This window comes from Cygnus olor, chromosome 1 (genome assembly GCF_009769625.2).
Source record: "Cygnus olor isolate bCygOlo1 chromosome 1, bCygOlo1.pri.v2, whole genome shotgun sequence".
Lineage (NCBI taxonomy): Eukaryota > Metazoa > Chordata > Aves > Anseriformes > Anatidae > Cygnus > Cygnus olor.
Window position 1 is genome coordinate 60,708,957 of NC_049169.1, and position 27,168 is coordinate 60,736,124.

The 27,168-nt window shown below is 37.2% G+C and overlaps 1 protein-coding gene across 1 annotated transcript in view; it reads right to left on the reverse strand.

The window, feature by feature from the left end:
• Positions 1 to 248: 248 nt before the first annotated feature.
• TRIM24 (tripartite motif containing 24) overlaps positions 249 to 27,168 on the reverse strand; it is a 60,449-nt gene continuing 33,529 nt past the window's right edge. The window contains 16 exon segments of the mRNA XM_040544980.1: positions 249 to 2,734; positions 3,819 to 3,968; positions 5,284 to 5,358; positions 6,757 to 6,889; positions 9,722 to 10,035; positions 10,610 to 10,778; positions 12,172 to 12,244; positions 13,131 to 13,266; positions 15,086 to 15,174; positions 15,177 to 15,264; positions 16,798 to 16,943; positions 16,946 to 16,961; positions 17,552 to 17,817; positions 21,833 to 21,950; positions 24,646 to 24,792; positions 25,395 to 25,509. Coding sequence (XP_040400914.1) covers positions 2,525 to 2,734; positions 3,819 to 3,968; positions 5,284 to 5,358; positions 6,757 to 6,889; positions 9,722 to 10,035; positions 10,610 to 10,778; positions 12,172 to 12,244; positions 13,131 to 13,266; positions 15,086 to 15,174; positions 15,177 to 15,264; positions 16,798 to 16,943; positions 16,946 to 16,961; positions 17,552 to 17,817; positions 21,833 to 21,950; positions 24,646 to 24,792; positions 25,395 to 25,509 — 2,245 coding nt within the window. The 3' untranslated portion in view covers positions 249 to 2,524.

Genomic DNA, 27,168 nt, shown 5'->3' on the forward strand with positions numbered 1-27,168 from the left:
ATGGCATGCCAGTGAAGCACACAAATCACACGCTCATCTGGACATTCAAATCTAACAGTGATGGTCTGAATGGCCAGCTGCCACAGCTCCCCAGTTAATGCAAGAGTAAGGCAGCAGCCTGGCTGCCCAGGAGCCTGACCGACTTCTCAGGCAACTATCACCTGCATTGCTTATGCAGCCTCTTCCTCCAAGCTAGTAAGGAACCAAGAACAATTTCAGCTACTATGTTAGAGCACGCCTTTTTTTTGTTGTTTGTTTTTAAATATTTTTCTTATGAAAACACACCTGAAGCTTGATGAAAAAGGGAAGTAGACTGATGTAAGGTAATTCCTTAGCTTCTTTCCCACCTCCAGCTCAGGAGGATTTTTTTTTTTTTTGTCGTATCTATTTTGAACTATACTGCTGCAAAGTCTGAATGAAAACCAGACTATGGAAGAGTCGTATACCCCACTCACACTCCTCAACAAAACAGAGCATGAGGTTGTGGGTTGGTTGGGTTTTTGTGTTTTGGTGTTTTTTTTGGAATAAACTATTTTTAATTTGTTCAAGTGTTGGCTGCATGATTTCAAAGTTTTCTGTTTTGATGTGAAAAATCAGAAGCAGAGAGAGAAGCAAGTGGACTGCAAGTACATCAACACTTATCTCCCCAGTATTTTCCACTGAAAGAACAAGCTGTGTATGAAGCTGTATAAGTGTCTAATTTCACCGCTAACTGTGCTAAGCCTAATAAATATGTGCTTGCAACTTAAGGTCCAGAGAAACACTTGTCAGCATCCTCTGGAAGCACGCTTAATTTGGTGACAGGGTATCTAGGACGGTTAGGCAGTGCTAGCTTTAAAACTTTATGTAGCAATGGCAGCACCTCATGTTTCTCAACTTTGTGCTCCTGCAGTATGCACTGATCATGCCTGTTTTGTTAGAATGGTCTCCATAACCTTCAGGCAATAAAGCTTTCCACAAAAAAAAAAAGAGAAAAAAAAAAAAGAATGGTTACTCTAGGCAGCTTAAAACCATATCATCCTGGAATTTCAAAAACTATAGTGACTGTGAAAGGCTGACTGAGTGTTCTTCTGAACTATCTATTACATTTAATATGCAGGGCCACTCTAGGGCAAAGGCAGGTGGCACCTGGTGAAAGGCAAAAAAAAAAAAAAAGGCCTTGTTCCAAGTGCAAGTTCCAAGTACACAGGTACACAGCAGTAAAACACAAGCAGCATTTGTGTCTATGCTTGTCAGTGATCTATCCACAGCACCGTTATCTGTGCTACATAGCAAGTAAAAAGCAGGCTTGTGTACACACACATCTTCATAATACCATCTGAAACATTCTGGAACCATCAGAGCTCAATTAATCCAAGAGAGTGCTTGTTCTCCCTAAAACTCAGTTTTCATTTAAGATGACATAAATGAAGAATATAAATCAATAGCTGGAGCAGCCACAGACAAGTACTTCACTAAATCTGAAATTGCTGAGGGCAGAAACGACTATCTATGTTGTGGTCAGCATCTCTGGAAAGTAGACAGAACAACAACAACAAAAGTTTGTCCTCATCTGATAATTTTAACAAGGACAGATGAAGGGTCAAAGAACAGGACATTTTTTAAAAAAAACTCTTCCTCCTCTTGTGTACTTCCAAGAGAATAACAATGCTGGCTGTATGCTCACAACAATATTTAGAAATTTGGAAAAACAACAAGACCTTGTGGACAGAAAGAATATTTCCCTCCCTCCCTCCCCCAAACATACCCAAAGATTGACTGGTAGTTGCAAGCAAACATATTTTCCTTGGGTCTGTGCCTTTGACTCCATTAAACAGAAACACATCAAACATATGAGACACCTGTTAAACAACATAGTACAGAAATACCATTATTTCTTGCTGGTGCTGAAAAAAGTGGTACAAAAGCACTGTATCCTTTGCTTCCTCTATTAAAAACTCTCGAATTCCTTTTTTTTTTTTTTTTTTTTTTTTTTTTTAAGTTTTTTAATACACTCTCCCTTACATTTTAAAATTGCCAATAATGTCTTTGGGAGTAACTACACTTTCATTGTACCAGTCAGTATTGTAGGACAACAATATTACACCACCTGTTTCCATGGCTTGTGTTAAATACAGTACAAAAATCAAGTTATGGCCAGCCACATGCCTTTGGTAAAATTAAATGTCCAGTGAGATCACATTTTCTTCAAACTCAGAAAGCCATTCAGTTGAATCCATGTAACGTTTTAAAATTTAGTTCTATACAAACTTATTTTCTTCCTCAAAGAAAAGTTAAACAGCTGTCACTCCACACAAATCACAATTTCTGTGCTGTTCCAGAAGTATGATGAAAGTTTGGAACTTCAGAGAAGCTTTCCACATGCCTAGGATCTCCATTAGATTTGTGTTTCAGACAAGGGGTAGGAAGTCTAGTAAATATCCACAAACCTACAGGTCAAAGCAGTCATGACTTTTCCCCTTTTTACAATTGACTGATAAATATTCTTAGTTTTTAAAAAACGTTCCATAGTCACACATGCGTCTCATTTAAGCGACTGACGGTCTTCTCCTTTGAGGCGTTTTTTCCGGGGCTGTACAAAGTCATCATCTGAGTCATCACTAAGTTCTGTGTTCTCTCTTTCACTCTGGCAGTTAGGCTGTACAGGGAACTTTCTCTCAGGATACAGGCTAGTTAGAAGTTCTTCAAAGTATGCTTCAAGTTTCATGCCAGCATCAGCCACTTCTGAATCAGGCTGTTGGGTGAATTAACAACATCAATACATCATGAAATAGCTTTATACCTAAAGGACTTAATGTGATTTAAGTGCTCTCATAAGTTACAAAAATCAAATAGCAGTAAGAACAGCACGGAGAATAGCATCTTGGGAACACATGGTACCCAACAGCACAAGCCTGCAAAACAGAGGGAGAGGGCAGACCTTTTGGTCCACACCCCCACTGACCTTTTTCTCTGATGGATTATCACAGAAGCTAACTGCAAAAGCCATGGGTTGTGAAAGCTGTATAAAAAGATTCTACAACCTGTTACATCCTGACTGTTACAAAAAAAAGTTGGGTTATGCTCTGAAATATATAGGTATGCCTCAAGGGTATTAAAGTGTTTTGGAATAACCGCATGAAATGCTTTAGTTTGTCTAGCTTACAGACCTATCTTTAAATTACAGTGAAAATATTACTAGAATGGATAATGACCGAGTCTCAGAAGACTAGGTCTGAAGTCATTCATAGCTACCATGGCTGACCAGTTTCCTGAAGTAGAAGTCACCATGGCAGGTGATTCCCAGCTACTGAAGATGTCTGGATGAGAACCCAACTGAAGCCACTTTAGAGAAACCTTATTCCCACTGTTAATTCTGTCCCCTTTCATGGTTCACTCAGTACTTGCAACCCTTTTTCAACATGTATTACTCCCTTACATGCAGTGAAGGACAACAACAGTCTATCAACATTTAACTAGAAGTCATAAGGGTGAGTATAGACCTTCTAGAAGGAAAACCCCGCTGAATTTAAGATTTGATGCACTCAAGATTAAACCAAGTTTTTAGTCAAATCCTCACCATTAACCTCTATAATGAGCAATGATTCTACTCCTTATCTGTTGTCCTGCCATTCAGTTAGAGTGTTTGTTTTAAGCCTCCTTCCTTCTACAAAAAGATCTCTACTATGTACTCATCTAACACCAACAGTTTCAAATGCAATTTATGTTTTCGCTAGGGTCTTATCATCAACCTATGTTTAAATAAGTTCTACCCCCACTAGAGTCTTCCTGAAAACGTCTAAGCCTACAAAAGCAGATGAGATATCTACTTTTCTAACCTCATTAAATTCAGCACAGTTTTGGAAAATCAGTCTGAAGTCAGCCACAAAATCTTCTGGCTTTGTGTAGAATGAACTGGTCACTTGAAGTCTTTTCTTGATGGTTGACAAGTCCATAGGCTTTTTGATTATTTTGTAGTAATCAGGAACCTAAACAGAGAATTATTTATTTAATTATTTATTGAACAATATGTTCATTGAATAATGTTGTATAAACCTTTATATCTGAGGGAGACGGGAAGATTTAGTCTCATCTTTTGAAGTACAATTCTAAGATATATACACATTTTACACATATACAGTTTCTGGACTAACGGTGACACATGCTACCTTTGCTAGCTAAAATACTCTCTTCCCAATACCTATTTTAAAAGAAAAGCAAAATAAACAAACAATTGCATTGATTACATGCAATAAAACAACGATGTTGACATTGCCTTTGTATGTCAAGTGAACCATCTATTAAATTTCACTCTCAAGACTACCTTATAACAACTTTGGCAACACACTCAGAGGCAGTACATGTATTGCTTAAAGCAAATTTTGGACATGAAATATGTCCTTGAAAATTGCGGCAAGTTACAGAGATCAACGATTTGGCATCTCAGTTGTAGTTTCTTATTCAAATGGAATAAGAAGGATACATAGGGGCATTATTACTTATTGATGCATTATTTTCCCCACTGACATGTCTTGAGGAACATAAAAGAGGCACTGTTCATCTGATCATGTTGGTAGCTCTTCTGCATATCCTGGACTACAATTTGTAAAAGCACACAAGTAACTTGCTGTCATCCTTCCACTGTTTGATGCATGCACCCAAGTTTCTCTAGCATTTTAAACTAAAATTTCCAGCTAATAGTGAGAAATTCAATTTCACAGAATGGCCGAGGTTGGAAGGGAAGATCATCTAGTCCAACCCCCTTGCTGAGCAGGATCACCTATAGCACATTGCACAGGATGGCATCCAGGCGGGTTTTGAATATCTCCAGAGGAGACTCCGCAACTTCTCTGGGCAACTTGTTCCACTGCTCTGTCACCCTCACAGTAAAGAAGTGCCCTCTCACAGTCAGCCAGAACTTTTCATATTAGTACTATGCAGCACTCCAATCTTCAAAAATCAGGTAATTTTTTAAAAAGAATATGTATCCCAATTCTTTTTTTTTCCTTTTTTTTTTTAGTGACATCACTTGGCATTGTAAAAACAGTAGACAGCGTCAGAATTTACTTTTCATGTCTATTTTTGGAGTACTTTTTGAAGTAAAGTTAGCTCTTGGTGAATCATACTAGTGACTCCCCTTACAACCCAGTGTTTTGTCGTTCAACTGCCCTTCAGACAGTTTTAGTAGAACTAAAAATGTTCAATACACTCAATGTGCAGCAAACTTGATTTCTGATAATGAGCATAACAATGCCATTACAACCACTTCCATTATAATGGAAATGAAAGAAGTGAAGTACATACCGTGGGAGGAACTGGATCTTGAAAAGCAAGACTCATTTCATGACAGTAGAGGTATAGCAGCAACCTTTCACACTTCTGTATCAAGAAAAATATATACCCAAGTAAAAAAACTACATGAGTTATCCTAAAATAATGAACTACAGAAAACACCAAACAAATTCTCAGTACTCTCCCCAGCCCCTAAGCAGAAAAGCGAGCACAGAAACTGTATTAGGAAGCAAGCCTGTCATAACTAATGGTCTGCAGCATTCATTCTCTGCAATGCATACATCCTATCATTATTAATTCTCAAATGCATGCTATGAAGCCTGATGTAGTTACTAACAGTGTTATTCAGCATTTGCTGAGTCTAGCAAACATTCCACAGAATAAAAATAGCACATGTGGCTCTTAGCTTTATATAAATATTCAGAGACATAACTAATTTTTTTTCCTAATCTGGGCATAACTGCTCTATAACTGCAAAGCCTATAGTGCCTTTTGTTAGCAGTGGGGAAAAAATCTATTCCTTGTGTACCCAAGTATATTAAACTGGATCTTGAGCTTGGAAAGAGATTCAGAAAATAGTTTTCTGTGACTTTATGCTTGCTGATCCTTCATTGGAATATTTACAAGACTTATAACTTACATTTAAAGCAAAATATGAACAGAGCTAGTTTTTCTCCTTTCAGACTGCAAAGGCAAACAATGGCCCCACCTGTAGACTAAGCTCCCAAATACAATATTCGTCTCAGTATATTTACACAGGTTGCCAACAGGAACCAAGTAAAACACTGCTGCAGTTTCCAATAGACCTCAAAATTGCTTACAGATAAGTTTTTAATAAAGCAACAAATAGATAAGAAAAAAATTAAAAAGACACACCAACAAAAATCAAAAACAAGAAAAAGAAAACAAGAATCCAAAAGATTCTGGCAAGCAGTTCAACCGTCTGCTCAAAGGCACAAGTTGTTTTTGTTTAACTGTGAGGTATAAGGCAAAACCAAAAGATGGTGGTTTGTTTGGTTTTTGTTTGTTTGTCTTCAACATTTTTCCACCAGAGTATTAAGAGTTTCAAACTGATAGAAGTTATTCCCAAATACTTGTGTTAATCTGTGCATCTTTGCTAGGATAGAACCAACATAGCTTTTTTAAAAGGATGGTAATAAAGTGCTTTAAAGACAAAATCATTAGTTGATAAAGTCAATCTATGTTAAACCTGGAAAATACAAAGAAAAAATTGCTCAAGGCAAGGTCACTGTGCATTAGGTCGCTGTTACAAACAGCGCTCAATAATTCCTAGAATGCAGTCCCAGTTCAGAGTGTCAGACCACAGGCACTTCTCAGACTTTCAGAATGTGCTGATCAGCATGTTTACATGAAGGCTGCTAAGATCTCAGAGCTTATTTAAGAAGTTATTTCTCCTTTTAAATCACTTTTTTTTTTTTAGTGTATACATTTCATAGTACAAAAAGCAGCAAGACTCATCCTTACCCTACGGTCTATTGGCGCCAAACCCACAGTATCTTCCAGTTTTCTTTTTTCAGGGCTGTGAGTGGGTTTATCACAATCATATTCAACTTCTGGCTTGGACAAATCCCGACAGAACGTACAAATCCACTCCCCGCTAAGACAAGACAGACAGAAACAAGACAGACAGATACATTAGCCTCACTCTTGATAAAAGTAGTATAGTCTTGATAAAAGACTTTCTACATATTTCTGGATAAGTTCTTCATTTGTGGGCTGTTTTTTTCCCTACTTTGTGTCTTGTTTTGTTGCGTTCTTTGTTGTTTTGTTTTTTAAAACTACAAAAAACAGATAAGGACTGCTGGCAAAAACATTATTAGAACTTTTTTCCTTTTTAATGGCACCGGGTATCATTAATGGTATCACAATAGGGGCATGGTTTGTCGTAAGACTAATGGTGTCTACTTTTATTACTCCTAAAACTTTTCACTCCTTTGAAAAGTTTCACAAAAGTTCACAAAACTTTGAAAAGTTCATAAAACTTCGACCTCCTAGAATTCAACCAAAGCATTAAGAGTTGTACTTCGTAACTACAGAGAGACTGAAGAATTCATTTACAGACAAATGACGGCCAAACAGAAGGAAAAGTGTTAGTGTTATATAGCAAGAACCAGGTTTTCTCTCTACAAGCTTGATCTACCACGTATCCAGATTACCCTAGACAAAATTTTTTTTGGAAACTGGATATTCTTCACTCCCTAAATAAACTTTCAGCTATTTCTGATTTTATCAATTACAGTCTAAGAATACCCAACAGATGTAATTGACAGCATAAGAACAAGACAAAACTAGTTCTGCAAGGTGACTGTGTTCACTGACTCTCTCATACAATTGTGATCATCTCTTACGTTTCAGAAAACCTGTGATGAGTCTATGCTTTTAATATAGTTCTCTAGAATAAAGGCTTGTGGAGAACTTGCACTCTTACAGATAACCACAAGAGGTCTGAATTGTACTTTACATAGTAGACAACTCAGTAATAACCATTTATGGGACATAACTGTGAGTACTTACTCAGAGATCCTATAAGATCTTTGCAAATGGAAAACAGTTTCTTCAGAACCTTTCAGTTCATTTTGATAGTAAGGCAGAAGACTTCCAATATTTTTTTTAAAAAAAGTCTTACTAGTACTTATTTAGAATAATACAAAGACTTCCACCATCTGCTAGCTTTAGTATACGGAAATGAATAATGGCATTTCCCTTCAAAAAGACTTTGGCCTTCTCCCATCTTAGCTTAGCGGATTTATTTACATGATATTTTCACCTCTGTACCTGGACCAGCATAAAAGAAATGATGTGACAGATATACAAAAATAGATACAGGTCATCACCTAAAGATCTTATAATACAGGAAACACATGGAAGATGGAGAGAAGGCACATTCAAATATCCAAGAATCAGGAAGAGTGGGATGGGTTGGTGCGAAGGGAAAAAAAATGCAGTGACCTTGTGAATCTATACGGGAAAGTGTTCTATCCACCTGAAGCAAGAACAAAAGGCAATCACAAGTAGACTGAGACTGCTGACATGACGAGGGAATTTTTTGTGTTTGAAGGACCTAATCCTAAGAGACCATAGTTTGTGAAATAGACCATTACAGTTGCAAAAAAAGCCATGAAGATGAGAAGAAAATCTGAAGCCAGAAGGAAACTTATTTTAAAATGTGGTTCTGAAGTCCAGGAACCTAGTGCACTTGTATCAGTATGCACCTTTACAGCACCAAACACTTTTCAGAAAAGTTGTTTTTGGCTTCCTTGCTCCCCAGACATCATCATCTCAGTTCCCATAGAATGATCCAGTGAAAATGAGAACTCCTGAAGACTTATGTCTGAAGGTTTCATTTTAATATAAACAAAGTCTTGTAAGTTTGAAATTTTCTGCTGCCTCAAGGGTTTTTTTCCTCCCTACAGACAGGCACAAATATTAGTTGAAGTGCTTACTGTAACTTGCTGGATTTTGCTTATGGTACAAAGCTGTAATTTAATATCATTTTATTTAAAGAAAAAGCCCTATAAATCTGAAGTTTCAAAAGGTAAAAAACATTTTTAAAATGTAGAAACATTTTAAAGAATAGATATTCTTGCAGAAATATGCTCATTCAGAGAAGCACATAAACAGAGATGATAGATATACAAAACTAAGTTTTTATTCAAATGTTTCATTCCAGAAAACTATGTTGATATTTAATAAGAAAGCCTAATATTTACATAAAAGCATTAAACAATGAGCATGTTATGACAGATGTTTTATCCTTTAATACTAATAAGCTTACTGCATAGCATTTCTAAGTTGGAACATCACAAAATGCCATTTATCTTATCAAAGAGACTAATTCCAAAAGCAAACGCCAGTAATGCTTTTAACAGCCTATTTAAGACTGAATTTTGAAAACCCAAAGAGTTGAGTAGTACTTTTGCATAATCCTCTCAAGAAAGCCTACTACTTGTTTCAACACAGAATGCGATGTTACTAGATATCAAGCACTACATCCCATGCTTGGCATATAGCCATATTTAGCATTAGTAAATATATTTAATACTGTATTAAATTAGATTTTTCTTTAGGTATTTCATTATTATTAAATAAATGTAAACCTTTTTCTGTTGCCCTTAAAAAACTTAGACTAGTAATTCTGTGGCCTAATTTTAAGGCCTCAGCTAATAATAATAGATGCCCTAGATGTAAGTGATCTTCCTTAATTGCCAAATAATTCAAGAGTTTTATTACAGATTTTGCAGCCACAGTAAAGTTAAACTGAAGTTTCAATGCAAATTCCAATTTTCACCAATTAATAAAACTGCAGACTTCAAGACTTCAAAGATGACAAAGACTCCTTTGAGGTTCAAACTTCTTGTAGTAGGTTTCACAATACAAAGCTCATGTCTTTTAATGCAAGTTTAGATGGAATTAAAGGGGTCATAGTTACCTTGGAAAGTTCATCAGCGAAGGGACATGACAAGAAAGATGGAACACTTTGGGACATTTCTCACAACAAAGGAGCTCCCCTCCATTTTGACATACTGCACACCAGTCTTCATTGGGATCATCCTCTTTTCTGCCCTCCCCAGCGTGTGAGGGGCCTATCCATCCCGACTTCCCAGTGGTTGTATTCTCCAGCAGTATCCCTGGTTGATCATCTGTGCTGTCTGGTGCATCTGTTCTTATGACAGCTTCATCAGAAGTGGAATTATGATTGCCATCTAACAGCAATGAAGTAAGTATGCTTCTTGAAAAGGTGGTCTGTAAGAAGCAGTAAAAGAAGCTTTATTATGCTACTGATATGATTTTGTATGTCCCTAATTAGTAAACTGAACAGAATAACACATTTATATGTAGGCAACCATACAACTTGTAACATCCATGAAAGAATTATCATGTCATAGCAACAGGCACTTAAACACAATAAATTAGCTATGAGAGGCTATTTCTGGCATTTAAAACATTGCTCCAGCAATAAAACTAAAAATAAAACTAATCTTTGATGCCCCAAAAGCATCAAAGCAACGCCATTTATGTATATTACTTCACTATTAGAAACATTTCTTAGCACCACATGAAAATTTGATGTTTGTAAGCTATTTCCTGCTTTCCCAGGTTTCAACAGATAAAAGCAGTCTGATCACACCAGTTAACTGAATTGGTAGAAGAAATAGTTCGATTCTGAGTTTCACTTCTTCATTTTATGTCAATACTTTCAGCTTTTCAGTTTTCCCCCGAATAAAAAAGTCCCCAACAGAATATTTGTAAATTATTTTATTCCCCAGAAACACAAAATACCCTCCCCAAAGGCAAAAGAGATCTTTATTAATATTACATTCCGGGGCCGGGATTCCTCCTCTGTTTCTTGCTTCACTATAACAATTGGGAAATCAAAGTTCTCATTTGGTGCACTTGACTCTTGTTTAATTCTGATCGGCTCCAACATAACAACTGGGACTTTATGTGTAGAATCAGCTCCCAGTGGCCGGCTAGAAGAGCCAGAACTGTAAGTGACAAAAAAAGGCAAAAAGGGAAATTTAATGTCAGAACTGTACATCTTTGGTACACCGATTCTTTCTGAGACTTCAGAATGCTGATCCATTTTGTCTCTTTGAATCCTGAGCACTGCAGTATTACTTCCATAGAATACAACATTCAAGTTTATTTCTTTTAATATATTTTGAAAAGGCATTACAAAAATGGAAATACAATAATAGCTTGGTTTCAGAAGTACAGAATTACTCATGGTTTTACTTCCTGTTAGTAGAAGGTTTGCAAATAATCTCAGTTTCTTTTAGGTCAAATGCACAAAAGCACTTCCACTGAACATCACCCCACTTTGGAAGAGGTGCAGTTATATCTCGGGGGAAAGTCAATGTGAGCTCCCCAGATGTGAGCTGACCATTGTAAACCACACAAGCAAATAAGCTAGATAAACCACATACATTTACATTTGCTTGGAAGAATTTCCTACAACCTCATAGCTCTAGAAAAACTAGAGCCCTACTTTTCGAACTAAATTCTATTTTCATTCATGTGCCTACTCATAATAGAAACAGAATAACCAAACTCAAATATACCATCTTATTGATTTTACTATATAACAATAATTTTATGTCAAAAAAAAATTCAAGGAACAGCAGACAGAACACATTTTTTAATGCAACTAAACGACTTTCGTGAAAAACATTTAAATAGTTTATATTTGTATGTTGTGAGTCCTACAAAATATTTACTATGTAAATGGAATAAAGCATAAAGTATCATACAGTAAAAAGCATCCATCTTTCCAGTTCAAGTAGAATCAATGTCATTTGATTTTTTCTCTGCATGAAAATTTAATCTCATGTCAGATGTATGCCCTAATTTATTGGAACACATTAATGGATCTGCTCTCTTCAAACAATACTGTGTAAACCTATTTGTTCATTAATATTCCATCACTAAGGGATACAAACATTTTTGTAGACTCTCAGTACATATCTAGACCTCACTTAACTAACTGTGCTGTGCCAGAAAATTCTTAATAACCCTTTTTATAACATCAGTTTCTTAAATCTGAAGACTTTTATAGTTCCACAAGGACCTTCAATACGCAACTTTTTCCCTTTAGCTGATTTTTCTGATTTAAAACACGCCTTATAACTAGCATTCTTTTAATAAAGCCAACCTAGCCCATCATTTACAGAGTTAATATGTTTTTAGATGTATTTTAGTAAATTACAATGTATTAATACTTTTAGACAGCAAAGGTTGTTTTAATAACTATCAGATCTGGTCTTTTTAGAAGAGAAGGCTAGGCAGATTAACTTCTATATTCATTACTGACAGAAGAGACTGAAGCATGTTCTGCAGAGGTGGAAGTCACACTTTTCTTCTCTCCTACTACTTCCTTACCTCTCTCTGCTCCCAACGCTGGAGGCACTGGGTGAACGAATTGGAGGGTGTATGTTTGTCACATTCACGCCTCCTAGGACAGAAGAATCAGATTAGAACATAATACATACCTATGCCAAGCCTGATACGTGACTTGGAGAAGTACACAGGTTTTTGGTCAAATTTCTCCTGCCTTGTTATTTAACCCATATCTCAGTACATAATCATGAGAGGACAAGAAGAAAATAATAGAGTAAAGGAGAGGACTAAAAAGGGGCCCACTGCATGTGAACAGGCTGATAATTCAGTACTTTTGCCTGGCTGATTCCTATACCTGATCACTGCAATTTCTTTAAACTTACCTTACTAAATTCTATTTTAACTACTAGTTATGTGATCTGCTAAAACACGTTAAGCCATATTAGCATGCAAGTAGGATGAGGTCTCAGGACAGGGTGGGAGAGAAGAGCAAGGCAGATATGAGAGAGACACCCCCACTCCACCAAGGGTCTGGGGACCAGATAGCCAAAGAATTGTGAAGAGCATTTTCCCTAAGCATTGATCCTGACAAACAGTAGCAGGCTGTTTGTACTGTCTCTGTTCACGTGGGTGTCTGAATGCATTGTCCTGTCTGAGCTGATCTGTCCGAGCACATGAATGCCATGTGAGTGCATGAACATTGAGTGAGAACGTATTGGGAACTCATGCTCTCATACCCAAGAGTGACAGTTTTCTGTGGATACAGCTGCATTTGCAATTTGCTAGGATCTACTATGTTTTTAAGATCTGGCCACTTAACTTTGTTCACAATGCTAAAACACTGTCTCAACTTTACCTCCTACTAGGCTTTCTACAACTTTGCTTCACTTTCCTATTTCTCGCTGTTAATAGAAGTAACTAATTCTGCTAGTGTTACCATTGCCACTTTATATTCTTCAATTATGCCACTTAAATAGGAAATTGCACCACAGTCTAATTACCTGAGAGGCCTGGTGATGGTACTGATGAATTTGGTGACTGCACAGTTCTGTTTGAAGGGGGTTTTGCCTGGCTCTGCTCTGCAGTGCCATCCTTCCTTGCCACAGTATCCAGTGTGATGTTTCCTGAACAATCGATCTAAAAGGCAGAAAAGAGAGGGGAAGCAGTTAGTTTTGGGAGAGGGGGAACATAGAACCAAAAAAAAATATCATGCCTCTGCCATAGAGTTATTTTTGGGATGAAGACCAAAATGCACTTCACCTAGCTTTAGTCACCAAAAGCATGATGTGATTGCTTTAAAACTGATCATTTTGCTTGCACTGAAAAGGGGAATGGCCAAATCCAGACAGTGATCCATAACATTATTTTAAGCTGAGATGATTCTGGAAGTGCGATTTTTTCCTCCATCAGCTACAGAGAAGGCTTTCATCAGACAGGTAGCTTTCATATACTGAAGTAAGAGGATATGATTTTTTTTTTAATCTTCACACCCTCTTTCAACATGCTCACATTCTATACTCTAAAAACAACAATAAGCAATACACAAACTACTCACTAATCCATTGAGATTCTTCCAGTCCTGTTCAACACTAAAGGACACTCTGAGAACACATTTGCCCTGCATACTTTCTGGGCTGGGGCCACACATATTCACTAAAAACAGCAAGTTAACAGTTGCTCTTCTAGTCATGGCCCAAGCCAGATTAACTGAACCTGGTCCAATATATTACTCTAGCTTTCTGTACAAACTAAACATTCTGGTTTGATAAAGAGAAATGACATTTTGAAACACTAGTTTTTTGTGTGTGTTTCTTTTTTAATACACAAGATCATGCTTGATCGGAAATTAGGTCACCTTGGTTTCAGTTTTCTCAGTTATCTAGACACATCACAAATCCACAGGTAGCAACTGCATTGACCATTGAAATAAATTTGTTTATAAGCTAGACTTCTCAGAAGTGGATGCAGAAGCTTCTGCTAGGTCAATATATGTACAGTGATTTGGGCAATATATCTTCAGTAGCATAAACATAACCATATACAAGTTGAAAAGTTCACAATGATACTGTGAACAAAATGTGGAAATGCCTTACAGATTCCATACTTTCATTACTGTGTTCTGTAGTTCATCTTTTTACTCTGACAGACACTGTGATATCAGTTCACCTCTGTTTAAAAAATAGCACATTTTTATCTAAGAGTTTATTGGGGAGAACAAAAGAGAGGGGAGAAATAGAGTAACAGCAAGTTATGACTAGAAAAACATGACGTTTCAGATATCTAAACCTTAGACCATAAAAATAGGCTCAGAAGTTTTTGAAAGAAGAAAAATCAACTGAATAGAGATCAATAGCTCTAATGCAGACCTCTAACAAATATGACCAATCAGAAGAAAAATGAAAGAAATTTCAAAGTTTTAGGAAAGACAATCTGATGATGCTTCCTCTACCACCTGCTCACATGCATGTTAGAGGATATATGAAGAAAGGTACCATCAAAAAGAAGAGACAACAAATATTTGATTATGCCAACACTTAATACCCAATACAGCGCTTTCAATTAGTTAGAAATATATTAAAAATTCATAAGTTTACCAGAATACCGTCAGCAGTCAGTAACTGGTAAATGAAACCTAAGTCAACTCATTTTTGTTAGTATAAATACAAGAGGGGAAGGGTGGGGGGAGGTGCAAGAGGCGGCAACCAAATAAACAAATCCAATCACAATTACAACCCGGAATGCTATTTCTCTTAGTAGTCCTACTGGCTGTTTCCCCAGAACAGTCCTGAATACTGCCAGCAGTGAGTAGGCAATCCTGCATTGTGTTTCCTGGAACCGTCTCATTATGACAAGCAGAAGAAGAATTTTAAAACTAAAAGGATTTCTACTTTTTACAAACATTAAAACTGACTTCAAAACAGCACCCATAAAACATTGCTCATATGGTACAACTTACATCAGGAAGAGATGGCAGATTGTAGGAGCTACCCACTGGAGAACTCAAGTCTATCACAGGAGCACCATATGTCTTCCCATCACATCCGCAGCACTAGTGATTGTGGGACTGGATGGAGTAGATGTTATGTTGCTTGCAGTTGAAGTGGCAGTTGAAGTTTGTCCATTACCAACCTGCCACTAAAAAGAAAAGATGATGATCCACAGATATCCACAATTCAGCTCCCCTCACCCCCAGTACATACAGTACACATCCTGGTTCTAATTCACCAGCTAAACAAGCAGCTTAGCCCCGTAAACTGAATCCAAATTTAACCATCCTGATTTACTCTGAAGTTATCTAATTTCAGCGACCAATCTTACAAGACAAGGAAAGATGACAAGTAGTTGAAAACTATGAATAGAAGAAATAATGTGAATTCTTACACACTGAGATACAGCTTTGAATTTAAGTATCTATTAATATTCATGCTGCATTGACAGTATTGTGGGAGGAATGTAACAGTTTTAGTGAAATAAAAGCATTACAGGTAATAGGCTGATGCACAACTGCTCCAGTACTTTTATTAAGTAAATAGCTATACTGTCACTTGGACACCATTAAGTGTTTGATGCTGTGCTTCCCTTAACAACTTAAAATGATTAAGAATTGAAATGCTGTATGTATCTCCACCTATCTATACATTTAACAATATGATATAAAGTGTACAGACTAAATTTCATTGTCATGTAGACATACGCAGTTTTCAATGACTTTAATGGAATTTCATGGCAACTGCAGGCAATATTTGATTCTGCTCAACTCCTTTCTAGTCAGTCATTCTATTCACTGGTTTCTAGTCCAAGAAGACATTACTAGATAATGAAAATACTTGAAAGAAAGGCTTGCAGACAGGCCAATCTTCTTTTCAGATGCTCACAACAGAACGGATTTAGTTTGTTATTACAGGTTCTCTTAGATATTGTGCAGCTTTCTTCAATTCTGTTCAAATTAGTTCTCTGACATCATAAGCATTGCAATCATGAATGTTATTACTCTACTTCTCAGGTCACAAACCAGATTCTTCCCTGCTTGTCTCTGGCAACATGATCCTCTCTTTCCTTCAAAATACCTAACAACACGTGTTAATAGTTTTTTTTAATGAAGATTTGGCTTGCTGAACAGACAGAAAATTTCTGAAGTACTTGCTCCTGCCCCAGTTCAACTGCTGATCAGCTAGGTATCAATCACTCTTACTCAGCAGAGGTCCCACACCCACACCTTTCTATTCCTCAACTGTAAGAGTCCAGATTTGGTTATAATTTGGAGAATGGCTGCAGCTATGACTTTTTAGTCAAGCTTTTACCTGGTTTCTAGTAAAGTTGTTACCATTACGCTAAATATTGGGATTTACCATTCTGTTTATTCATTGATTGTCATATATAGACCATGTCCTCGTTAAGTTTTGCATAAATGGCCAGAGATCACAGTAATAGCAGACAGAACGAAACACCTATGTATCACACATAATGGCTCACTTCCATAGCAGTTTAGAACTGTCAGAATGAAAGAAACTTGACAGTTCTCATTAAGAAAACCGTGGGTATCTTGTCACAGAGAAGAAAGCAGTCTCTGTTCCAACTGAATAGCACTCTTGAAACATAATACAAAAGTAAGATGATATAAAGCACATTTCATGTTTTATTTTACACAGCATGTGAAAGAAACTCTACCTGTTTTATAGCTTGCTGTGCCAAGAATGCCATCTGCAATGGGTTGAGCTTTATTGCTTGCCTTGGTAGGTTCTGATTTGGGGGAAATCTCATCTGTTGTGCAGGAGGAGCTGAACCATTGGACTTAGGGCTATGATTCTGAAATGAATCAAGCGCGGAGGTGCCTGCGTGAAGAAAAATTCTGTAAGCTAAGTGATATCAATTCAGTGTTCCAGAATTGTTAATGCCCTTCACTTTTGAAGCACTTACATTAAATGCAAACAGAGTATCGTCCCATTTATCTGAATGATCACACAACACATTGAAAATTAAAAACAAAAACCTAGTATACAGTTTTGAATCATTCTGACATAATAAATGCAGATATGTCACAAGAGCTAGTAAGAACATTCCAATTTTGAAAGTTATATGGGAGAACCACAGTTCCATGCAAACTGTGTGTGAATGACACATTCACTTCATAATAATTTGACAAAACATAGAATACATAGCTCAGCACTACATATGGTTGGATACCATATGATACTATTTTCTCAACAGTAATAGGCTGAGCATTACCACACATTCTGCCAGACAAGTTTAAAATGGCCATTCAATGCTCAGTAAAGAACGTGTTCCCTAGCCAATTCACGTAGCCATCAGCTAAACATGAAGCTATCTGAATTCTGTATCTAGATCTAATTTCTTTCTTTACTTTCTCCTTCTTTAGCAACATGGAAAAAAAGAATCTTCTCTAGAAATAGTCATATCTTACCTGATGAGAAGCAGGAGGCTGCTGCATAGCTCCAGGCATTCTTGGATTTGGTAAACCTACTGGACCTGCTCTGCGCTGAGCTTGCTGCCTCTGAGCCATAACCTGTTGCTGCATGTGCTGGAGTCGGAGCTGAGCCAAGTTTATTTGTGTTGGGAACTTAGACAGCTGGTTTGAAGGTAAGTTGCCTGCTGGCTGCAAATTTGTTTCCATCACAGGGCTCTTGGGCATATGCGGTGCTGTTTCTTTATCTTCAATTACCAGAGAACCTGGTTTAAAAAATAAAATAAAAAGAATACTAAAATATTGCAGTTAGAAATACTATTTTTCACAATATTTCTTTTACACCATAATGCCATCACTCATTATTGTAACATAAAGGATGGGTAAACATTAGATAAAGGACTCCATTTATGTTGTTTCCAGGCAAAAACATGGCTGTATTTTATAATGCAGAAAAAGGAGATACTAGCAAACTGCCTTGTACTGCAGCCTCCTCTGTGATGTAGATTCCCCTAGAAAAGTGTTCTGGCATCTCCAGAAGAACAAGGGAACAGTTTCTCTGGGAGAGGAGAGAACACCCTGATCTCATCAAAAATTTAACTGTGTTATCATACTTACAGGTTTGTGATTTTTTTTTTTTTGCCTCGGAGTCAGCATAATGGAATATTCAAATGGTATTCAGTTCCTGATACTCAGTCCCAATTCCTGGATGCGATGGGCAACTCCAGGAAATGTTTCCTCCCTCTATTGATTTATAGGAAAGCTTGAGTAGACAGGTAACTTTTAGACACTAATGCTAGGTGAGAGATTTTATCTGAAGAATACACAGTCCAATTATATTGAAGCTCTCATGTAAAACTCTGGCTACCATATCCAAGAAAGATGAATTCCAACTAGAACAGATGTTGATTTAGACTCAAGGGACTAGTATGCTGTTTTTAAAAGAAAAGAAAAAGAAAGATAATTTGTTTAAAACAGAGCAAGGTAGGGAAAGCTATAGTCCAAGACTGAAAGTTAAAAAATTCCAATAATCTGTGAAGGGCTGCACACAACAGCTTTTCAATACAAGAGGGGGATAAACACTTCAAGTTCCCTTATCTCTCAGAGATTTAGTACCGCTTCCTAGAAGAGTTCACCTCCTGAGGTGGGCACACCACATGACAGTCTGACAATCCCTGTCGTGGCAGAATTTAACATCACACTACCACGTCTCTCCCCATATCTGTAAGTCTCTGTGGATCCTGTGCAGTCTGACCTGACTCGATTTTGAGTAAATTATCCTAAGGAGGAGGAAATGCAATGTGCATTTTATATTCCTCTTTTTCATCCCAAGAGCTGAGAAGCTATGCAAGAAGTATCCTTTTAGTTCCCTAGCTAGACACATAAGGGAAAGAGCTGTGCATAGACACAGAGGGAGTCTAGGCCAGCCAACATACTGTAGCGCAAAGTAGGACAGAATACTAATAGTCCTACTATTTTTCTTATTGACACCTAGTAATTTGGGTGTTGCATACATTTTAATTACGCTTCTACCATGTCAGTCATTAACAAATATATTAGATGTGTTAAACAAAATGAAAAACCCTACCAACCTATTATTGCCTAATAGCCCTTACTAAGCCTATAACAAGTCTAGGCATTTCCCATAAAACAAGCAGAGAAAAATGCTGATGAATAAAACTGTTTCCCATATATTTCCTTGCATGAAGGAAAATAGATAAATTTTACTTTCTTTCTCTAGAAAAGGGATTACTTGACAAAGAATGGTATCAACTGTACTACAGTCAACCATCACCAAACCCATATCACATTGTATTCCATTCTCTCCAAGTCTAATTCTGGAAAGGCTTTTGAAGATGTAATTAACATCTGTTGTGTAAAGCTACTTAACCAAAAGTTACCATAGGAGAATGATTCCCTTCCATTTTTCTAGAAAACTAGGGGTCATGTACAATTTGTGGAATTAAAACACTTTAAACACTCTATTTTCTTAAATACACTCTGAAATCCATAAGCAAGCTATCCCATTAGTGTACAGATGCTATCACCCTGTCAGTAACATGCAGCCTGACTAAAACACAAGTCTTTCCCAGAGCAATTTGTTTCTTTGACTCTATCCCAGTCAAAACCAGGACAGTAGTTTTCTTCTTCACAGAAGCCTGTATTTAGATTTTTGATGAAAATAGCGGTGATAACACCTATGTTTCAGTTGTTGCAGAGCAGTGCTCACACAGAGCCAAGGACTCGTCAGCTCCTTGTGCTGCCCCACCAGGGAGGGGGCTGGGGGTGCACCAGGAGCTGGGAGGGGACACAGCCAGGACAAGTGTACCCAGACTGGCCAGAGGGATGTCCCATGCCATGTGGCGTCATGCTCAGCAACAAAAGCTGGGGTAAAGAAGGAGGAAGGGGGGGGACATTCAGGGTGATGGCATTTGGCTTCCCAAGAAACCGTTCCACATGCTGAGCCCTGCTTTCCTGAACTCTGCCTGCTGATGGGAAGCAGTGACTGAACTCCTTGGTTTGCTTTGTTTGTGCATACGGCTTTTGCTTTACCTAATAAACTGTCTTTATCTCAGCCCATGAGTTCTTGCACTTTTACCTTTCCAGTTCTCTCCCCATCCCATTAGATGGAGTGAACAGCTAGGTGCTGCTTAGCTGCCTACCAGGGTTAAACCACAACACTTACTTAGACCGTTACTTTTTTTTTTTTTTTCCTTCAGTGGTTCTTAGATCTAGGTTATTTATTGAAATTGAACCCTTCTGATCATAAACTTAACAGCCTGAATGCTGCAATTTCCAAAACCAGATAGATATAACATGATCTGGTTTTATCTATCACTTAAGTAGATAAACTGTTATAAAAACTCCTTTGCTGATCCATACAAGAGCCATTTATAATATAACACTTTCCAGAAATTAATAAGGGAACAGACTTCAGCTGATCAAAAAGACTCACTTGATTAGAAAAGCACAGAAAAAGCAAAACCAAAAAAACGACAGTAAAAAAAATGCACACAAGAAAGTCCCCCCTCAACAAACATCTTCTCAATTTAGCAGCAGCTCACATAGTCATCACTGTATGGCTTGACACTTCATTTCCAGAAGCAGATTCACGTTTGATTTTTTTTTCCCAAGTAAACTTATTTACGAAGAAAGAACTTTGAAAGTTTCCTTGCTACTATCTAGCATCCTGGTATGTGGGGAAACAAACCATGTTTGCCTTAAAGTGCTGCCATAACACTGTTTCTCTGCCTTTGTAGAGAAACATACATTTGCACCTCTCTGTACATCTGTAGAGCCGACTGTAATTCATGACAAAAGGCAGAAAAGGTCGCACAGGTATCTGCCAAAGCATTCTATATACAACAGAAAAATAAAGCTAGCAGTAGAGAGAGAAAGGAAGTACAGCAGCAGTCACAAAATCCTAAAAAGATCTCTGAGTTTCAATTCCTGCTCTGAAGCTGATGACTTCCTAGCATGCTTATCTCCATTAAACTCAGAGGCTTTCAGGCAATCACACAAATGGACTATCTGCAAAGCTTCCAGGCTCTGGGGTTCAGTAGTGTCATAAAACCTAGTAGCTTAGAGCCGTAAAACAAAAATACAAACAGTAGTTTGGAGACTAGAACAAAAACTTCCCAGAAGGTATCAGAGTACTGATGATGAACTGTTACATTGCAATTCTGTTAAAAACATGCTTTCCCCTAAGACCGCTCCGAACTTCAGGAAAGATGATTTTAAAAACAAGACAACTGCCCAAAAGCAATGTTCTCTTTCCTGTTCTTCTATTTTTCTTTGGCATTCTTCACTTCTCTTCATCTTACTTCTCCAAAGCTTATTGTTCAGCATGACAAGGGAGCAAACAGGGGTTCTTAAACATGTTACGGTGCTGCTGTGGGTTTCAGCTTGAGAAGATAGGATTGAAGTAGAAGAAAGGACTGCAAGATGCAGAATGAGACCGACTTTAGGTTATAAAGTAGGGTTATGTATTGTGTTCCTTGTTTCAGAACCTAGAAGTCACACGTACTGCCCAGGAAATTGAAAGCTGCTACTTTCACACCATCACACACAGCATTCAAGCACAGGAAGTTTGTTAATACTTCATCATAAGTATTCATCAGTAGTTCTTTTTCAATACAACACACTTAAATGCCTTCTACAGGTAAGCAGGTTAATCTAAAAAATTTAAAAAAAATAGTGCAGAGGCTATTCATCTTAACAAAAAAAGCTGCTTTCAAAACAGGAGCAAGCTGCCAAAGGGCTAATAAAACTTTACCATACCTAGATTAAAAATATTTTGAGCCCAGAAGCTAGGGTCACAGTGAAACTGGATGGTATTGTTAGTCACTGGTGAAGCATCACACCTCGCTCGGAGAAGATAGCGTAGTCGATATGTAATCTAGAACAAGAACAAAACAAGAGTTTTTCTTCTGAGGGTTAAAGCCATGAATACGAACTATTAAAAAGAACAAACAAAAAGCTTTGAACAAGCCCCTAGAGATCTGGTGTGTAAGAGATAAAAAAGCTTGTCCAAACAAGAAATAAAAGGGATATTTTCAACATCTCTCTTCTTTCTGAAGTAGCTCTAAAAATCAATCAACATAAAGAAAATTCTTTTCCCTTGCAGAGATACATATCCTTCCACAAACTCAGTCATCACATTCAATCTACTTACAAAGAAGGGATTCACATAACCATTGGTGTGTTTTTTTCCTGAACCTAAGTTAACCCATTCATTTTTCAAAGACCAGTATCCCATCCTTTTAGCAAAAAGTATCATCACAGGGAGTTTTCCTCTGTAGTACATTTAACGTCTCTTCAGAGAGCCAAAGAATAGATTTTTATAAACTTTGTCCAGTAGAGAGCTATCATACTTTCACAAATTTATTTGAAAATTCTCAGATACCTTCACATTCTTAGAACTCCTTGGTTCCAAAGGTAGTTCCAAAGGACTGGACTATGATTAGGTTACACAAACAGAAGGCTCTATCAAATCCTGAGTCTTTATCTAGTTCCTAAATAGAAAATATTTTCTTGCAATTATTTCACTAGAAGTATCTAACACAGACAGTGATTTACAGTAAGAGCAGATACAGGAAAAAGCTTATCAAGTTCTATGCTAATTTCCTTAAAATTTCATTTTCCTCTCAGATTTTTCTCAAATAATTCCCTAGGAAAGTTGAAGAGACTTATTTAGTCATATCTCCCTACAATAATACCAATTATCTTTTATGTAGGAATTTTATAAGACTTTCCACTTCACTCCTTTTTTCTTTCATTTAAACGTGTCAATTTTTGACCAGATACAAAAACATTTAGCGAGACTTACATGTTTTGAGGGTTTGTTTGTTTTAAATGACTATGGAAAATTTAAAGTGCCCTACTATTTTGAATACAGACTTCCTAGTATTTCTGTGTTCACTGCCAGAGTCAATTATACTACGCTGTAGAATTCCTACTCTTTTCTGCTGTCACCAATACAAGTCAAAAACACATTTTGTCACCACTTGTTCCATATATTCCTCCTGTTGTGTGCACATAATATTGTATATAAACTCACGATTAGACTTCTAACCTCCTGTGAGTAATGGTAGTAGCTAAAAAATATTTGTTCATGCTGGAGGACTAGGCTAGGAAATTGACGTCTTCTATACTGTTTAGTATGCTATTTCATTGGAGTAAGGCATTACCTCAAAATTCTAATGCTGAAATTAAGTCTGCTAGGTATTCCTCCCTGCTAGTTTCAAGTGGTTGGATATCCTTGAGCAGAAGCTTCGTATGCTCCTCTATGTGTCACTGCTCTGGAACAGGTCTTCCAGATGTCCATGGACAAGCCAGCTACTCAATTCCAAAATAACACTACCTTCAGCAAAAATCTGGAGCCTGAGTTTTATCTGTTCTTTTATAAATTCTTTCTCATTTGCTGAGTCTTTACTGGCTAAGACAGTCTTTTTCCGGATGTTTAATGTTTATAAGACTAACACGCCTGCAACATACCATGTTTTCTTACTCATATAGCAGAAGTCATTGTGGCAACACTAGGCGATTATCAACAACATGACTCAGTTTGATGCCCTTTTTACCAGTTTAATTAAAAAATACTTGCTCTGGCAGTATAAGGCAGGCCTAGTGAATTTAACCACTTGACGTTGAAAGAACAAATATAGAACTATCTCCTATAGAGACTACAGGACTACTTCCCTGCAGTGTTTTAATGGGTTTAAAAAAAATACACCAAAAAGCCTGCAGATTCTCAACTAAGCAATGAGAAAATAAGGAAAGAAAAAGAGAACTTGTGTTCCAATTATAGGAACTGGAAAAAGAGGATCTAGCATCTCTCCTCAACATTACCACAGATTTCCTTCATCTGGCAAGTACAATCTACCAGCCTCTGGATAAATGTCAGTATTTTTAATTTCATTTTTTGTTGTTGTTTTTTTGTTGGTTTTTTTTGGGTGGTGGTGGTTCTGTTCATCATGAGCAGTCAGCCTAGTGAGACCATGTGTACTCAGATCCTAAGCATCATTATAGCATTGAAATATTCAGTTTCATAACTGTTTGCATGAACAAGCAAAAGCCTCAGCTTCATTTTTATCAGCTTAGCAAATCATTTTTTGAAGACTTAGTGGAAGATGAGTCTGACAGAACAAGGCAATACTTTTTTTTTTTTTAAACATTAAATGCTGGATATATGAGACTCCAGGATATATAAATACCTTCTTTCTCTGAACTTAGAAGCTGTAACAAGCACTGAAAAGAACCTCAAATAATAACGTAGGACATGCAACGTTTCTGCCGTGTTTCATGGCTACAAGGTTTTTACTTCAGAATAAAGGAGTTATCACTACTTTTATGGATCTACAGTGATTGTGTAGTAGTACAACAGGATAGAATCATGACCAGTGAAGCTAAATTATTAGAAACATTCTAGATCTACATTTTTGAGAAAAAAATTGAAAAAGTTACATACAAACATTCTAACTAGTATGAAGTCATTAAAAAGTCTAATTCCTTGGTGTTACAGACAAATGTGTGCATGCATCTGCCCTAACTATAATATCTAAGTAAACAAAGATCTGTATTCCTAACCTTACCAAGCGTTTGCTGTACAGTAGTGCTGTGCTGCTCCCACTGGAAACTGCCCATTTGGAAAAATTCATGACATGTTCCAGCTGTTTAGAGAGACCTGCCACTTCCTGTTGTTGCTGCAAAAGTTTCATCCGATGCTCTTTTGCCAGAGTCTGCAAGTAGAAAAGCATTTCCAGTCCAAGGGTTCAATTTACAGTTAAAATGCATTAGCTTTCCTGTTTGTTATTCATAATGATCAAGTGGTTTCACCTAGCTCTTCTAAAAAGCATCCCCTGCCCCTTGACTGCAGCTATCAAACAAGTGAGTCAGTGCACATTTAAGATATCAAGGTTTTGTGTGCATATTTCCATTTTCTCTTGACATGTTTTCATATATATGTGTGCCTCTTTATACACACGTTTTTTTTAAGCACACTTGGAGGTAATAATTTTCTAGGTATCAATTTTAGACAATCTCTCTCAATTTGCTATTGGATTGCTGAATTTATGGAGAGTTCTGACCGAAAGACCTTTCATGCATGACACATAGGATTATGATCTGCAAAAGACTGAAGGAAGAAATGGGATTCGGAGACAGACCCAACTCACAAAAAAGGAACATGGATAAGTAAACAAATATGGCTTATGTGAGACATCTCTCTGCTTTGGAAGAGTAACAGGACAGGTACAGGTGTCTAGTACTAGAAATCAACTTTAATCTTAATCTGAAAAATGAAAACTGACATTTTTGTTTCTCATGATAGAAATAAAATTACCTCCAACTGATGCAGCAGAGCTTTTCCCTTTTTGTTTATTTCTACCATCAGTGTAAATATGGCAACTTTAATATCCTGTTCCACCTGCTTTTGATTCTGATTCACCTCAAGAATTCTGCAAGTAAACAGTATAAAATTTCTTTAGCTCATAAGCCCACCCTCCAAACACAGTATTAAAAATCTCTCCACTGTGTCTGAGACTACAATTTCTTGATCATATGCATCAATAAACACATATACCATTAGATATTTTTAGTCAGGAAAATTACTGGAAGACATAGAAAGAGCAAGTACCAGTGACCTATGACAAAATTATTTCACTAGTGGCAAATTCTAATGACTTTTGTCTGTAAAATTACTGACATATGTCACTGAAAAAAATTAAAAGCTCATTGTAATTGAAATCCTTGATTGCCCCAGCCCATTCCAGAAATGCAGGAGACAATCAAAATTGTTGAAGTACAGTTTCCACCTAAGATAGAATAATACTCCATAAACAAAACAACAAGAAACTCATCTTTTATATTTAGTTACTTCAGCAATAATGTTCAAACTGGTAACAGGGAAGCATAATCTTACATTGTGAAAACCGCTACTGCTAAAAGACAGTGGGCAATAACCACTTAAGATGCATCAAAAGGAGAGAAAAATGCCTGCTCTTTTTTTTTTCTTTTCCATCTCCACCATCTTCAAAGTTAGGCAAAGAAGGAAAACTTTAAGTTGCACTGAGCATCCTGTACTGCCTTGAATCTTCCTGGGTACTGCCTTTGAACTCTGCTGAAGGAACAGTTACAAAGGTCTACTGATACATGCATTCTACATATTTACTCTTCTCCTAGGTTTGTAGTATAGAGAGAATAAAGCCTCAAGCATGAAAGTATTACATAAATCTTCAAATATGCGTCACAAGTATAATGAAAACATGAATCATAACCTTTCACTTTCTAAGAGGGATCTACGCTGAAAATATAAGTGTGCTGATGGTGGGGAAGAACCTAAGACTGCCTTCTTGCCCTCGTTTCAGCTGGGATAGAGTTAATTTTCATTCTAGTAGCTGGCATGGAGTTATGTTTTGTATTTAGTATGAGAATAATGCTGACAACACACTGGTGCTTTAGTTGTTGCAGAGCAGTGCTTACACAGAGTCAAGGAATTGTCAGCTTCTCATGCTGCCCTGCCTGCAAGGAGGCTGGGGGTGCACAAGAAGCTGGGAGGGTACAGAGCCAGGACAGCAGGCTCAGAGGGATGTCCCATGTCATGTGGCGTCATGCTGAAGGATTAATATTCAGGGAGGCTGACCAGGGTTGCGAGGGACCATTGCACAGTGCTGGGCATCGGTCAGCAGGTAATGAGTAATTACATTGTGCATTGCTTGCTTTGTACATCCTATTATCACCATCATCATTTCTCTTTTTTCTATTCTATTAAACTGTCTTTATCTCAACCCAAGAACTTTCATTTTTTTCCTCCTGAACCTCTCCCCCATCCCACTGGGGGGGTGAGCGAACAGCTGCATGGTGCTTAACTGCCTGCCAGGTTAAACCACAACACTTACACACTCTTTATTGTATAACTTGTTTTGTTGCACACAAACTATTGCTGGCCATTAAGTCCACAGGCTGAGCAGAAGACTTACCTAACACAACCAAGCACATTAAATAGGCAACAGTCTCTATGGCAAACTGAAGATTTTAGAAGTTGTAGAAAATTTTAGAATTTCTCTTTCTGAAAGCCTAAGAGGAATGAGGTACAAAGTCTATTAATCTAAACAATT